Source organism: Talpa occidentalis, unplaced genomic scaffold (genome assembly GCF_014898055.3).
Source record: "Talpa occidentalis isolate TD23 unplaced genomic scaffold, MPIMG_talOcc4v2.1 talOcc4.8, whole genome shotgun sequence".
Lineage (NCBI taxonomy): Eukaryota > Metazoa > Chordata > Mammalia > Eulipotyphla > Talpidae > Talpa > Talpa occidentalis.
The window spans coordinates 32,137,479-32,152,003 of NW_023605194.1; the positions used below are offsets into that span (position 1 = coordinate 32,137,479).

Below are 14,525 nucleotides of genomic sequence, written 5' to 3' on the forward strand. Positions count from 1 at the left end.
ATAATATGTTGAGCAAATGTCAGCCTCTTCATTTCCTTACCTATAAATAGGGATAACAGGCAGCGATGTAAATGAGGACTTCCATGATACCTGATGCACAGTAGGTTCTTAATGTTCTTTCTTTCCCCTCCTCCACCCTAATGAATATTAAATTGCAGTCAAATGCTATGGGTATACTCTACACCAATGCTGTCATCTTTTAGTGTGTGGCCCAATTACCTGGAGGAATCCTGTCAAAGTACTGATTCTGACTCAGGGGAGTTGGGGTGGAGTCAGGGATTCTGTATTTTTTAAAAAAATTATTTCCCTCCCCCCAGGGATTCTGTATTCCTAGCAAGCTCCCAGGTTATGCCTATAACCCACTGACCAGGACCACTCTTTAATTAGCAGTAACACTACCAGTTTCCATTACTTAACACAACTACCCCACAAAAAGCACTCAAAAGGATTCTGCAGATTAGCTATCTTTAAAAAAAAATAATTCTTCCATTTCAGCTTCATGTGGAGTCACTGACACAACCAAGTCCCCAGTACTAACTAGGCCAGGGCAAAATGAACTGTGCTAGGGTATCCTTTGGTCTTGGAGGAGTCACAACACTTTTCTATAGGAAGATCTTGCATTTGTCTGTCTACCACTTCTGGTTTTTTGATCTTAGCCTTTGCCTCTGATGATAATTACCTGTTAATTAGCACCCACCACAGTGTCATCTAAATAATTATAGTAAGTGCAGATTGCACCTTTGCCTGCAATCTTCAAACAAACTGACAAAACAAGATCCTATGCCTTTTTTTTTAAAGACAAAACTGACCCAAATAAAAGTCACTTGCACACCACCCACAGTGGAACACACAGAGACCTGCTAGAGCTTCCACTCAAATAAACTACCAAAGAATTGAAAGTACTGATACACTATTTGGGAAATAGTAAATGTCAGAATATAAATTTTGCAAGCAAGACCCTCAGAAGTAAAGCAACTCAATCATGCTAAGATCAACCTTAAATTCCAACTGGGGAGGGCTGCAGGATCTCTGAACTAGTTCTAGTTTTTCTTTATTCGCACTTTCTCAGGTACATTGGAAGAGCTTGGTAACTTCTGGGTGCACTCAAAGGCAATTACCCATTTGTGGAATAAGGGGAGGGATTTTCATTGAAAACAATTAGCATTTTTTTATTTTCCAAGTTGACTCTCCATTAACCTGCGACCAATGATACAAGCCTGATGCATCGTGCCCCTTTCCAGGAGGAATAGACTGTGCCACTCTAGAACTGTTTACCACTGCAGCCTTAAAAAAAAAAAAAAAATCCCTTCAAACTTTCCAGTTTTCTGAGTATGAAATACACTAAGAGGGAGAAACCTCACCATCACAAAGGGTGTGTAGGGAAAACACTCTTTCCTCCCGTCACCCGCCACCCGCCACCTCCTTTCCTTCCCCTGAAGCAATCACTGGTTCAGTTCTTTAAACATTTTATTAAGGAAAATTTCAGATCTACAAGTAGAGAGGCTAGAATAAAGAGCCCATGTTGATTACGCAGCATCCACAATTAAAAACAACCGACTGGCTTCTTTATTCTCCCTCCAGTTTTTTGGTAGGAGTTATTTGAAGGGGAATCCCGGACACCGCATCATTGTACCCGTCAGAGTTTCAGTATGCCTGTGTTTGTGTGTAACAAAACTCCATTACTGTTATAACACCCGACATGGGTAACATTAATTCCTTAATATTATCCAATTCTCGGGGCCAATGTTAACAGGTGTGAGACAGGCGTTGAAAGAAGTACAAAGGGCCGAAGAGTAGGAGGGAGAGCATTTAAGGGCTGGGGCGACATCTCCTCGCGACCCCTGCAGTCGGGTGTCTCCCAGCTCCCGCCGTCGGTACCCGCACGGGGCCAGCCCCGGGTCGCGGACAGCAGGGAGCCCCAAGTTCCCCGCCTCCCTTCTCCCGGGCGGCGGCCCCAGCAGGCCCGAGCAGCTGCTCAACCCAGCGTCCCCAGACACCGGCGGGTCCCTGGAGGGGAAGCGATTGATACAGCTGCCTGCACTGCGCCCTCGGCCCGCCCCTACGGCACCTGCATCTCCCGGTGGGGCTCGGAGCTGGAACCAGCTCCCCAGCCCAGGCGGGCCGGGCCTGCCCCGACCGCTCTGCCCGCGGCCGGCTCCCGCGCTGGGCTCTCAGCACCGCGACCTCGCGGACCCGGACTACAACTCCCGTCGGGCCGCGCGGCCGGGCCAATGGCGGGCGCCGGAGCATGCGGGACGCAGCGCTTGCGCGGCGGTTTGAGTAAGAGGCCGCGCGATTGGCTGCGGGGTCGGGCGGCCGCGCGGGGCCTGTGGGAAGCGGAGTGACGGAGCGAGCGGCTGTTGGAGGAAGGAGGTGGGGGCCGGGAGCGCAAATGGCGTTGAGATGGTTCAGGGCCCTGTTCAAACTCCAGCGCTGACCATTCACCGGCGGAAGCGGCGGCGCAGGAGGCGGCGGCGGCCCAGAGGGGGCACGTAGCTGGCTCCGGGACCGGCTGTGGCGGCGGCGGCCCGGGAGGCCTAGGCTCGGGCTCTGCTGGCGGCGCTCAAGGCGGGGAGGGAAGTTGCGGTGCCGCCGCTCCTCCCCCCCTCCGCCGGGTTTCCTATTTACCGAGAGCCGAGTCGCGGGTTCTGACGGCGGCGGAGCGCCGGGCCCCTCTTGGCGCACCCGCCGGCCCTCTTCTCCCGCGCGGGCTTCCCGCGCCACCCGTGGGCCGTTGGGAGCGGGAGAGGCGGAGGCGGCCTGAGGCCAGAGCACCCGCCAGGCGCCGAGGGTAAGTGAGGTCTCGGGCGGCCGCCTAGGCCCGGAGCTCGCCGGCGAGGGTGGGGGAGGCAGGGGCTCTGGACGGGGAGAGGGGAGTGGAGCGCGCTCCCCCGCCCGGCCTCCGAGGAAGTTGGGCAGGGGAACGACCTGAAGAACTCTTTTTATTTTCCTGCTTTTCCCGAGTTCTTTCCGGGCGCTGCTGATGGACGTCCCTCTCCCAGCGCGGTCAAGTGTGTTGGTTTCAGCCCTGAGCCCTTTGCCGGCTTTTCCTCTCGCCCCGGCCGCCCCCGAGGCCTCACACTGCCCTGGGGATTTGGTGGCGGAGGCTTCCGGGGCGTCGGAAGCGACATCCCTTTCCTGGGCGGTGGGGGTGGGGAGGAGAAAAGTTGTGCGAGCGTCCAGCCGGCGGGGGGGCGCCTCCCCGGCTACCTCCCGTCGCACCGACCACCCCCAGGTGAGGATTTCGGGGCGGTTAGGGCTGCCCTTTGCTGCTGCTGTTTCTTAGTGGAAGCCCCTGAACTCTCGGAGATCCGCCAAGACGCTAGACGTGGTGTCGGGGCTTAGGGGTGAAGACTTTCCATCCCCACGCACCTCCCTGAAAATTCGACCTGGCCTTGGGCTGAGGCAAAGGCCTAACGACCGAAAAGAATTGGTTGTGAATCAGTCGTTTTTTTCTCTTCAGTTAGGCTGCTCTTTGGGATTTGAAGCCTGAACCTTATAACCCTGTGCACTTGAAATGCACTTACAATACAATGTCGGATAGGGCTGCACTTATTTTTAAGTTTATGTATACTTCACACTCTAGGCTTAGCTAATGCCATTACAATAGACTACAGGGGCTTTCTGAAAAAGACGTGGAAAAACTATACAGGAAAGCAAAAGTAGGGGCTATTATATAATGAATTGCCTTGCACTTGGGTTCTGAACTTAGGTTACTAAGACAAAAGTGTTTCATCTACATTTTCCATTCCATACCTCTTAGAGTATGTATTTGTAAAAGACACGGACTATTAAAAGCCAAGAACGATTTTCTTAGCGCTTAAAATAATTAACTCCTTAATATTAAATATTCATCTCAGACTTTCAACTTGGAACAGTGAATGCTTTGTGTTTCTAAGACCATTTTTACAATGAGTATTTCTGGTGTGGGCCTAAAGGAGCTCAAGTCCAGGATTTTGGCTTGGCCTTTAGTCAGCATTTTTAGGTGATTACTGTGTTAAGTATATTCAAAGTGGTCCAGCTTTGTTGGTGTACTATATGTAAATGTAGGTCTGTAAATTAGTGCTTTACATTCTTGGAGCAGTGGAAAGAAATGACTTTGTTCTTGCAGCTGCTAAATATACTTAGTTTAAGTTTCACTTAAAAAAGACAACAGGCTCTAAGTTTCAAGAATTCAAGTTATTAAAGGAAAAACATTTGAAGGACAGATCGAAACATATCATAAAGTAAAGGTCAGATATCATTCCAGTTGTAAATTTCAAAATATGGAGCTTTTTTCTCTAAGCCTCTAAACTGTACCTCACTTTTTCCCAGTTATATTTAATAATTGATATTTAAACTTTAGAAGGTCAAAGTATGAGAAATGAATAAGCATTGATAGTATTTAAAAGTATTGTAATTTGTTTTAAAAAATGTTTGACTCTTGATTTACTGTCCTAAGATTTTTTTTATCCAGTATTTGTTATTATGTAGATAAAGCAAATTGATTTGCCCTTTTATACAGCAAAGAGGAAAATAGTGTCCTATGTTTATATTGCTTCATTTAATAATCCAAGGCTCCAGAAATGTAACTCAGCAAATGAGCACAGCTCTGTAGGGACAAAGAAGATAGAATAGGTATGGTTTCTTGCACTTAGGGAGATGACCAACTAAGGAGTATTTTTGAAGTTACAGTTCAAATTATATTAGGCCAAGAATCATCCTTAAGGTTGGGTTAATAGTGAGGGTTATAACACATGAAAAAATAGCATCATCTTTTCTGATTGTTTTTCCCCTTGTGAATAAATTTGAAATTTCTCTGAAATTTCAGAGAACTAGATTTAGTTAATTGACATTTTTGAAATCCTGAAAGTTAACGTTTTGTGCTTAATTTCATATTAGAGATAACTATCCTTCAGATTTTTTTAAGGGGAAAAATGATGTATATGAGGAGAATAAGTCGGTTCATTTGAAACTTAAAAAAAAAAACCCTCTTCCACTGTAACTTGGCTTTGTGGATGCTGTATAAGTTAGTAAGAAAGTGGTCAATACACTTTCTTACTTTATAAGTAGCATATGAATGAATATGTACTCAATGTCTAAAAAACGGACATGTAATAGAAAATAGAGTTAAAAAAAAAATGAGCCTGTCTTTATAACCCCCTTTATATTTATTTAACCATGTCAGAGATTTGTGTCTTGAATGTTAAAAAGCCACATGGGGAGAATCCTTAGGTTCTTATTTTTATATTTGCTGTTAATACTTGTTAAAAATTTAGTGATTATTTTTTTTTTTGTTTGTTTTTACTTTTTCCCACAGAGAATATGAAACAGGTGTCAAAATGACATCCAGATTTGGGAAAACATACAGTAGGAAAGGAGGAAATGGCAGTTCAAAATTTGATGAAGTCTTTTCCAACAAACGGACCACTCTTAGCACAAAATGGGGAGAGACCACATTTATGGCTAAATTAGGGCAGAAGAGGCCCAATTTCAAAGCAGATATCCAAGAAATTCCGAAGAAACCTAAGGTGGAAGAAGAAAATACTGGCGATCCTTTTGGATTTGATAGTGATGATGAGTCTCTACCAGTTTCTTCAAAGAATTTAGCCCAGGGTAAGGGTTCCTCTTATTCAGAATCTAGTGACGCTGCTCAGCTGGAAGACATCACTTCTGTACTTGAAGCTAATAGCAAAATTAGTCATATGGTGGGTGAAGACAGTGTTGTATCTGATAAATGCTTACATTTGGAGGATACTTTGCTTGGGAAAGAAAAGAGCACAAACCGTATTTTAGAAGATGATGCAAGCAAAGGTAGCTGTGCTAAATTAATGACTTCAGGTAAGTTTTGATTTTCTTCATTCTGATCCAAGAGAGCATTGTGTAAGCCACTTAGTTAAATTCTACACTGTTGTATGTACTTGGGATTTCTTTCTGAATGATGACTATTAGGGATTATAGATCATTTTTAAAAAGATTTAATAAACCAGTGAAGGGTGAAATTTTACTTAACCAACTTGGATTTCATTGTTTCTATACTATTACAATACTGTTACAGAAAGATTGGAAGCAGTTTTTATAAATCTCAAGCTCCAGTTCCAAAAAGAAATATCTCTTGTGTTAGGATTACATAGTATTTCTATTACTGGAAGATTTGGATAGTTATTGATAATAAAAATGAGATGAGCATTTCCTAGTACTGAATCCTTAAGAATAATTTGTCCTTTGCCCTTAATTTACGTGCCTCAAAGAGTACTATACAAGGCTGTCTTGCCTAGCTTCACTAAATATGCTGAACATTTTTCACTTTTCTTCTCACCCTTACATGAGAGGATGAGCTAGTTGTTACTGTCCTTCTCTTGGTTCCTCCCAGTTAATTTTGATTTGGTTGGCTAGTGGCAGAATTGGAATGAAATTCATTTATTGTTTTTCAACATGTTGAGCCACTTATTGTGTATCCTCCACTGTGCTAGACTCTGGGAATGCTGTTCCACATCAGTTATCCAGCATTTTAGTGTTCTGCTGATGCTTGCTTTCTGTTGGTAGTTAATCTGGAAAATGGGGCAGATAGGCTGGAGAAAGGAAGATGAGGCTGAGCAGTGGTGAAATTGGTCAAAGAAGGCAGACATAGGCTTCTCTAAGTGCTGTCCTGCAGACAAGTACATCATTCCAGGCAGAGATGTAGCAATAGGAAGAATGTTTAAGAAGAAAGGGAATAGGAACTTTGAAGCTACCATATTTATAGGCAACAATTGCTTGTATAGCTCCATCTATGTATGTCCAAACTGCCATTTGAAATTGTTTGTGAGAACTGGAAACTTTCTGTACAGATGAGATGTTAGCTTTCTGGTCTGATGTAACTAAGTTGTAATTTTAATTCTGGGGCTGATACCATTCTATAAAAATGGAGTTTTGTAAGAGAAAATGAGTATTAAAATGTAGATAAATCATGTTCAAGAACAACTTGTCCCTCTCCTTCCTTTATAAGATATCCTTTGTAGGAGGAAATGGTGTAACATACTCTTTTTTTTTTTTCCTCCTCTCCCTTGACTACCTAGAGTTGCAAAAGCCCTGGCAGCCCTCTTGAGGGTAAGAAGGGAAATTGTTTATAGTTCTGGGGATCCTTCTGTACCTTGTTGCTCCTTTTTGACTCTCTGAAATGTGCCTAGACACTTTTCTTGCATTGTGTCTGTCACATAGTCATTGCCTTTACTCATTCAGATAGCCTTCAGATTTTAGTCAAAATTTAGAAACCCAAACCTAAGATTTTTGATAAAGGGGGTCTCTGACAATTTAAAGTGTGATTCTTTACATTTAATGAAATTGAGATCCTTCTGAGAATAAAGTTTTGAACTTCAGATTAGAAATGCTTGAATATCTATTTAGGTCTTAGACATCCTGTACAGGTCATTTACAGGCATTTTATTCAAGAACATTGAGAAATTCTGTGATTAGCTTATTCGAGGTATACAAATCAATTTCCATTGTATTTTTCCAGTGGAATCTTCTGCTCATTGAGACCATTTTCACTGTAGAATTGTATTTTGTCAGTAAAGAGGGCTGATCCAAGCTCAAATTTATATCATCTCTCCTGGCATTGTTTTAGCAGGCATCTCTTTATAGGGAGGAGTATGTAGTTAATTTTTAGGTTCTATTAAATATTTTATACCCGATAATGTTTTTTAAAAGTGTGTCTGATTTGAAGAGGAAACTCAGAATGAGGGCATGATAAAATGTAAAGTGGCTGGTACTTTCCAAATAGATGCTAAGGGATCTGGAAACAAGATTACCAACTATGACTGACAACTTCAGGGAAAGGTTGACTTAATTAAAAAGAAAAAGAAGAAAACCATTACTATGGAGTGATTAGACACGTGAAAATAGAATGTTAAAAGAACCCTATGTATCCTCTTTCCATCTTAGGCAGATGTGTGTATATGGCACATCTTGTTCCATTTATTCTACACACTACTCTGCCTCCTATCCTTTACCTTTTGAATTATTTTAAGACAGAGTCAGGATTTCATCTTTTTATCTGCAAATAATTTAGTTACAGTTGCTATTAAACCCAGTGAGTTCTCAAACAGGTGTGCCATTTAAAAAGGACTACTAGCAGGACGTAAAGATTTACCCTTTTGAGAGATCTCAGAGCATTCCTTATAGTGTGGAATTCCAGGGCTATGTGCATTAGGGGTAAAAGAGTGAGACTACTTCTAGTCTCCATCTTTCTGCTGTCTGCTACAGGTTTTTAATCTGTACTCTAGAGTAACATGTGTAAAGACTTACATTTCTATTTGGCATACTTACCCTGCCAGCCAGCTGGGATTCAGTCTTCATATCCTGCCAAATATTAAAAGACAACTCTGGCATAGGCTCTTAATTTGCATGACTGGTTTTGTAGCCAGTAAATTTTTTCCCTTTGCTTAAAGCTGTTGTATATGTATAAGTTAGATGTTATTGTCAGAGAATTAAGAGGTTTGATTTAGAATTGAAGATGATTTTTAGAAAGGGAAATGAAAGCTTTAATTAGGCAAGGAATATGTGAGCTGAGATGAGATTGTCCCCTAATCATTGGATAAAGTTCAGGTGATTAATGTGAGTTATTAAATTCTGAAAGTACAGTATCAGCAGGAGTTAAGAGAAATAGATAAGAGACCTATTATTATGTTCCTATTTTGTGCTGAACCTTTTATATATCTATTGATTCTTAATCACAAGTATGTAAGGCAGGCTTTATTCCCAATTTATAGAGGTAAAACACAATTCAGAAAGATTGAATAGCTTACACTGTTAGTGGGAGAACTGAGATATCTATAGGGTTCTTTTCATAAAGTGCCGTTATATTCTGATGTCAGTGAGACCAGTGTTTTTATATTTAAAATAAGACTGCCACTGTATGATCAGTTTTCACTTTAGTATTGGAAATAACTTTGACATGGAACAAATTATGGATTCCCTCTTGCCTCTATTTAAATTTTTATTTATTTATTTATTTTTTTTTTAATAGAGGCATGTTTTTATTTATTTATTTATTTGTTTGTTTGTTTTGTTTATACATGCACTGGGTACAGTCAGAAGCGCGGGAGGGTGAGAGAATTCACCAGAGCCAGAGTGGGGAGCAGAGCAGGCAGAAGGACCGAAGGACACTGCTGAGGGAGCAGCGGGCGGCAGGAGAGGTCTGCGCGCCATGCGGGACCCTCCTCTGGTGGCCGGGGAGCAGCCGGGGATCGAACCGGCGCCGCAGAGGCCGCGGGCAGCTTCGCAACCGAGCGCTCAACCGCTGCGCCACCGGGGAGGCCCTCTTGCCTCTATTTAAATAATTTTTTTTAAAGATTTATTTATGCATACAAGAGATAAAGTGGGGAACAGACAGGTGAATCTACTGAAACACACTGCTTTGGGAGCAGTGGGGCAAGTCAGGAGAGGTTTGCTGCTCCATGTGGATTGCTCCCTGGCTGGCTGGGTGCTGCAGAGGCTGCGGATAGCTTCATAGGTTGCATCTTAACCATTGCGCCACCAGGGAGGCCCTATTTAAATAATTTTTTTAACAAAATAAAATGGTGACTGAACTACTTAAAATACTAGGTGAATAAAGCTGTCATTTTTTTTTTTTTTACAGGTAATAAGTATCTTGAACATTTTTTGTTCTGTACACAAATGGTAATTTAACATGCAAATTATTACATTGTAATTTTAAGTAAATTAATTTTGTTTCAAAGTAGAACTTAATGTTTAACAGATACCTTAGTGAATGAAAAAGGTCATTCTCAAGGTTTGAGCAATATCAAAAATATAGGTGACCACCACCAACTTTCTTCTCAGATTCACGTTGAACACCAGACAGGGACAGTACAAGAAAACTGTAGAAGTTTCTGCCTTCTAGGAATAGAGCCATTGACTTCTGCTGGTCATGATGAACAACTGTTAGAAGTGTTTGTGAGCTAGGTTCAAAGAGATAGTAGTATAGAATTTAAATAAGAAATCTTGGTTGGAGGTGATTAACTAGCAATTAAGTGTATGTTACTTGAAAGTGGAGGAGTAGAAGAAATTAAGGTGCATATAAGAGGAAAAAGTATTGCGTTCTGAAGAACTTGACTTGTGTAATAATGAAGAAAAATAAAGAAATAGAGGAAAAGCAACTAAAGCACCTGAATGTTATTTAAGTTAGTGATATTTTATAGAAGGCAGCAGAAAAGTGTTTTTATGATGGATCAACTGAATTGGAACTCTGCAGCAGAGTGAACAAAAACGAGTACTGCAAAGCAAGCATTGGTTTTTTTTTTTGGGAAGAGATTTATTTATGCATACAAGAGTTGGGGTACAGGCCAGAGATGGGGGGGGGTGAGAGGATTCACCAGAGACAGAATGGGAAGAGAACAGGCAGACTGACTGAAATATACTGCTGAGGGGAGCAGTGGGTGAGACAGGAGAGGTCTGCTGCGCCGTGTGGGTTGCTCCCTGGCTGGCCTCGAACCCGCGCTGCAGAGCCTGCGGACAGCTCCACAGCGCAGCACTCAACCTGCTGCGCCATCCGGGAGGGCCTAGCATGATACTTTTTTTTTTTTTTTATAGAGGCATGTTTTATTTATTTTATTTGTTTTTTTTTTTTGTTGTTGTTGTTGTTTTTACATGCACTGGGTACAGTCAGAAGCGCGGGAGGGTGAGAGAATTCACCAGAGCCAGAGTGGGGAGCAGAGCAGGCAGAAGGACCGAAGTACACTGCTGAGGGGAGCAGCGGGCGGCAGGAGAGGTCTGCGCGCCATGTGGGACCCTCCTCTGGTGGCCGGGGAGCAGCCGGGGATCGAACCGGCGCCGCAGAGGCCGCAGGCAGCTTCGCAACCCAGCGCTCAACCGCTGCGCCACCGGGGAGGCCCTAGCATGATACTTTTAAAAGCATTCCATGTTGTTGCATGTGTCATGAGTTCATTCTTTTTGCTAAGTAGTATTCAATCGTGTGTATGTACCACAATCCATTTCACTAATTGAAGGATATATGGCAATTATGAATGAAGCTGATATAAACAAACTCACATTTATGTGGACATGTCCTCATTTCATTTGGTGTGGGATTACTGATCATGAATATATTGATTTTAAAATACTTGCAGAGAACATAATTTTCTATAAAATATTTCCTGTAAATATTGACTTTTTTTTTTTAAATTTTTTTTTTTTAAAGATTTATTTATTTATTTCTACAAGCACTGGGTACAGTCAGAAGCGCGGGAGGGTGAGAGAATTCGCCAGAGCGGGGAGCAGAGCAGGCAGAAGGACCGAGGTACACTGCTGAGGGGAGCAGCGGGCGGCAGGAGAGGTCTGCGCGCCATGTAGGACCCTCCTCTGGTGGCCAGGGAGCAGCCGGGGATCGAACTGGCACCGCAGAGGCTGTGGGCAGCTTCGCAACCCAGCGCTCAACCTCTGCGCCACCGGGGAGGCCCCTGTAAATATTGACTTTTAAAAATAAAACTAAATTGCAACTTAAGTATCTAGTGATTTAACCTTTTTCTCTGTAAAATAAAAGATACAGAAAATCACACAATATAATACCTAGAAAGAAAGAAGTTTAGCTTATTCAATTAATAAAAACCACCACCCATGTCAAGAAATAGTTTTGCCAGCCACTCTACAAACTCTTCTTTGTGTCCCTCTTGAACCCCCCAAATAAATACTATACTCTTTTTTTTTTTTAAAGATTTATTTATTATTTATACATACAAGAATTGGGGTACAGGCCAGAGGTGTGGGGGGTGAGAGGATTCACCAGAGACAAAGTGGGGAACAGAGCAGGCAGAGTGACTGAAATATACTGCTGAGGGGAGCAGTGGGCGAGACAGGAGAGGTCTGCTGTGCCATGTGGGTAGCTCCCTGGCTGGGGATTGAACTTGTGCTGCAGTGGCTGTGGACGGTTTCATAGGCTGCTGCTTAACCACTTGCGCCACCAGGGATGCCCTCAGCTGGCAATTTAAAGCATTTTTATAGGGGCCTTCTTGGTGGCACAGGGGTTAACATCTTAGAGCTATCAAGCTATTGCCAGCCACTGCTGCCAGGAAGCTGATCCATGATGCCCAGCAGATCTCTACTGCTTCTCCCACTATTCCTCTTAGCAGTGTATTTCAGTAGAGCTGCCTGTTCTGCTCCTCACTCTGTCTTTGGTTAATCCTCTCACCTCCCATACCTTTGGACTACACCCCAGTTCTTGTGTGCATAAATAAATAAAAATGTTCAAAAAAATAAAGCATTTTTGTATTTTATAACACAAAAACTAAAATTTACATGTAAGTTTAAAGACAAACAGCAAACTACCCAGCTGGGCCCAATACACCAGGCAGTCAGTACAAGTCCACTCAATCCTCTCCCTTCCCCAAATCAACACAGCCTTACTGCCAACTTCCCTGGGCCACCTCATACCAAGGAGGCTATTCTCTCTAGGTGGCAATTGACTTTTCAAACTAAAATACACAGATTTTTGGGGTTACACAAAGACCTTCTAAAACATAGTTGGTTTTTTGACTTTTTTTAAGATTTAATTTTATTTATGCATACAAGAACTGGGGTGTAGGCCAGAGGTGCTGGGGCGGAGGGGACAGCGGCAGTAAGCGGATTCACCAGATTCCATGAGGAGCAGAACAGGTGGAACTACTGAAATACACTGCTAAGGGAAGCATGGGGCAAGCCAGAAGAGGTCTGCTCTTCCATGTGTGCTTTAGCTCTCTGGCCAAGGATCTAATTCAGACCATAGTGGTGAGAGTGCTGAGACTTAACCCCTAGACCATCAGGGAGGCTCTACATGTGTGTATTAAATCCTTAGACTGATAACTTACTGTTTTGTACCTTGCTTGTGATTTCACGTAATGTATTTAGACCTTTCTCCCTTTATTTAAAATACTTGCAGAGAGTATTTAAAATACTTGCATGGAGGGCCTCCCCAGTGGCGCAGCGGTTGAGCTCTGGGTTGCGAAGCTGCCCGCAGCCTCCGCGGCGCCGGTTCGATCCCCAGCTGCTCCCCGGCCACTGGAGGAGGGTCCCACATGGCGCACAGACCTCTCCTGCCGCCCGCTGCTCCCCTCAGCAGTGTACTTCGGTCCTTCTGCCTGCTCTGCTCCCCACTCTGGCTCTGGTGAATTCTCTCACCCTCCCGCGCTTCTGACTGTACCCAGTGCATGTATAAAAAACAAACAAACAAACAAATAAATAAATAAAAAACATGCCTCTTTAAAAAAAAAAAAAATAAAATACTTGCATGGAGTATTTAAAATACTCCATGGTCTGTCAATTTCTATACATGCTGTAAATTCCTTAACTAGTTCTTGGTTGATGTCACACTTTTGGATTGCTTCCATTGTTGCTTTATTTTTTTTTTAAGATTTATTTATTTGTGCATACAAGAATGGGGTTATTAAGGCCAGAGGTGTGTGTGTGGGCGGGGGGCGGTGAGAGGATTCACCAGAGACAAGAGTGGGAAACAGAACAGGTGGATTGACTGAAATACACTGCTGAGGGGAGCAGTGGGCGAGTCAGGAGAGGTCTGCTGTGCCATGTGGGTTGCTCCCTGGCTAGGGATCGAACTCCTGCTACAGTAGCTGCCGTTAGCTTCATAGGTTGTGTCTTACCCCTTGCGCCACCAGGGAGACCCTGTTGCTTTATTTTTAATTATTTTTTTAAGATTTATTTATGCATACAAGAACTGGGGTGTAAGGCCTAGGTGTGGGGGATGAGAGGATTCACCAAAGAGAGTGGGGAGCACAACGGGCAAATCCACTGAAATACACTGCTGAGGGGAACAACGGGTGAGGGAGGAGAGGTCTGCTGCCTCATATGGGAAGCTCCTTGGCCAGCCGGGGTTTGAACTCGTGCTGCCGTGGTTGGTGATAGTTGATAGCGTTTCCTTTAATCCCTGTGCCACCAAGGAGGCCCCTGCTTTATTTTTCAGACAATAAACACCAGTTAACTCTGACTGTCAACCAGTAACTTAAGTTACTATCCTTCATGTGCAGGATGGGATGGATACAGGTTTACTTTTATCTACTTAAAACCTTTGGTGTCAAATTTGTCTTGAAATTTACAAAGTATGTTTTTTCCCTTACCACCACCAGGGTCTGGTCTAGTGTGGCTTGCTGTAATCAAGGAGACTATTTCCTGAAGGAAAAAAATGACCCAAAAATGATCCGAAGAGGGTAAATGCTATAAAACCTCATTTAGGTTCAAAATGCATTGTGAGAAAACTTAAAATTTTCAGAGCTTTTTGGATGTTGAAATTGTGGAGAAGGGCTTGTGAACTCGTGATAGTATACACTTCAGATGGTTGCTATGAGATCAAATAAATTAGTAGATGAAAAATATTTTGAACAGTGCCAGACACATATTAAGTGCTTATAAGTGTAGTTTAGCTTTGTTTTAATTTTTTGTCAGCTTGATTGGGATGTAATTGACATGCAATATTGTATGTTGTTATTTTTATTTTTTTTAAAGATTTATTTTTATATATTTATGCATACAAGAACTGGGGTATAGACTAGTGGTGTGAGGGTGAGGATGCACCAGAGACA

General features: G+C 42.9%; 1 protein-coding gene across 4 annotated transcripts in view; it reads left to right on the top strand.

The window, feature by feature from the left end:
* Nucleotides 1-2,340: 2,340 nt before the first annotated feature.
* WAPL (WAPL cohesin release factor) overlaps nt 2,341-14,525 on the top strand; it is a 63,612-nt gene continuing 51,427 nt past the window's right edge. For 2 of the 4 annotated variants that reach the window (XM_037497930.2, XM_037497933.2), the window contains exons 1-2: nt 2,341-2,791; nt 5,300-5,820. In XM_037497930.2, coding sequence (XP_037353827.1) covers nt 5,322-5,820 — 499 coding nt within the window. In that variant the 5' untranslated portion in view covers nt 2,341-2,791; nt 5,300-5,321. The remainder of the gene's footprint in view (nt 2,792-5,299; nt 5,821-14,525) is intronic. The other 2 variants (XM_037497931.2, XM_037497932.2) reach the window with 2 other exon arrangements.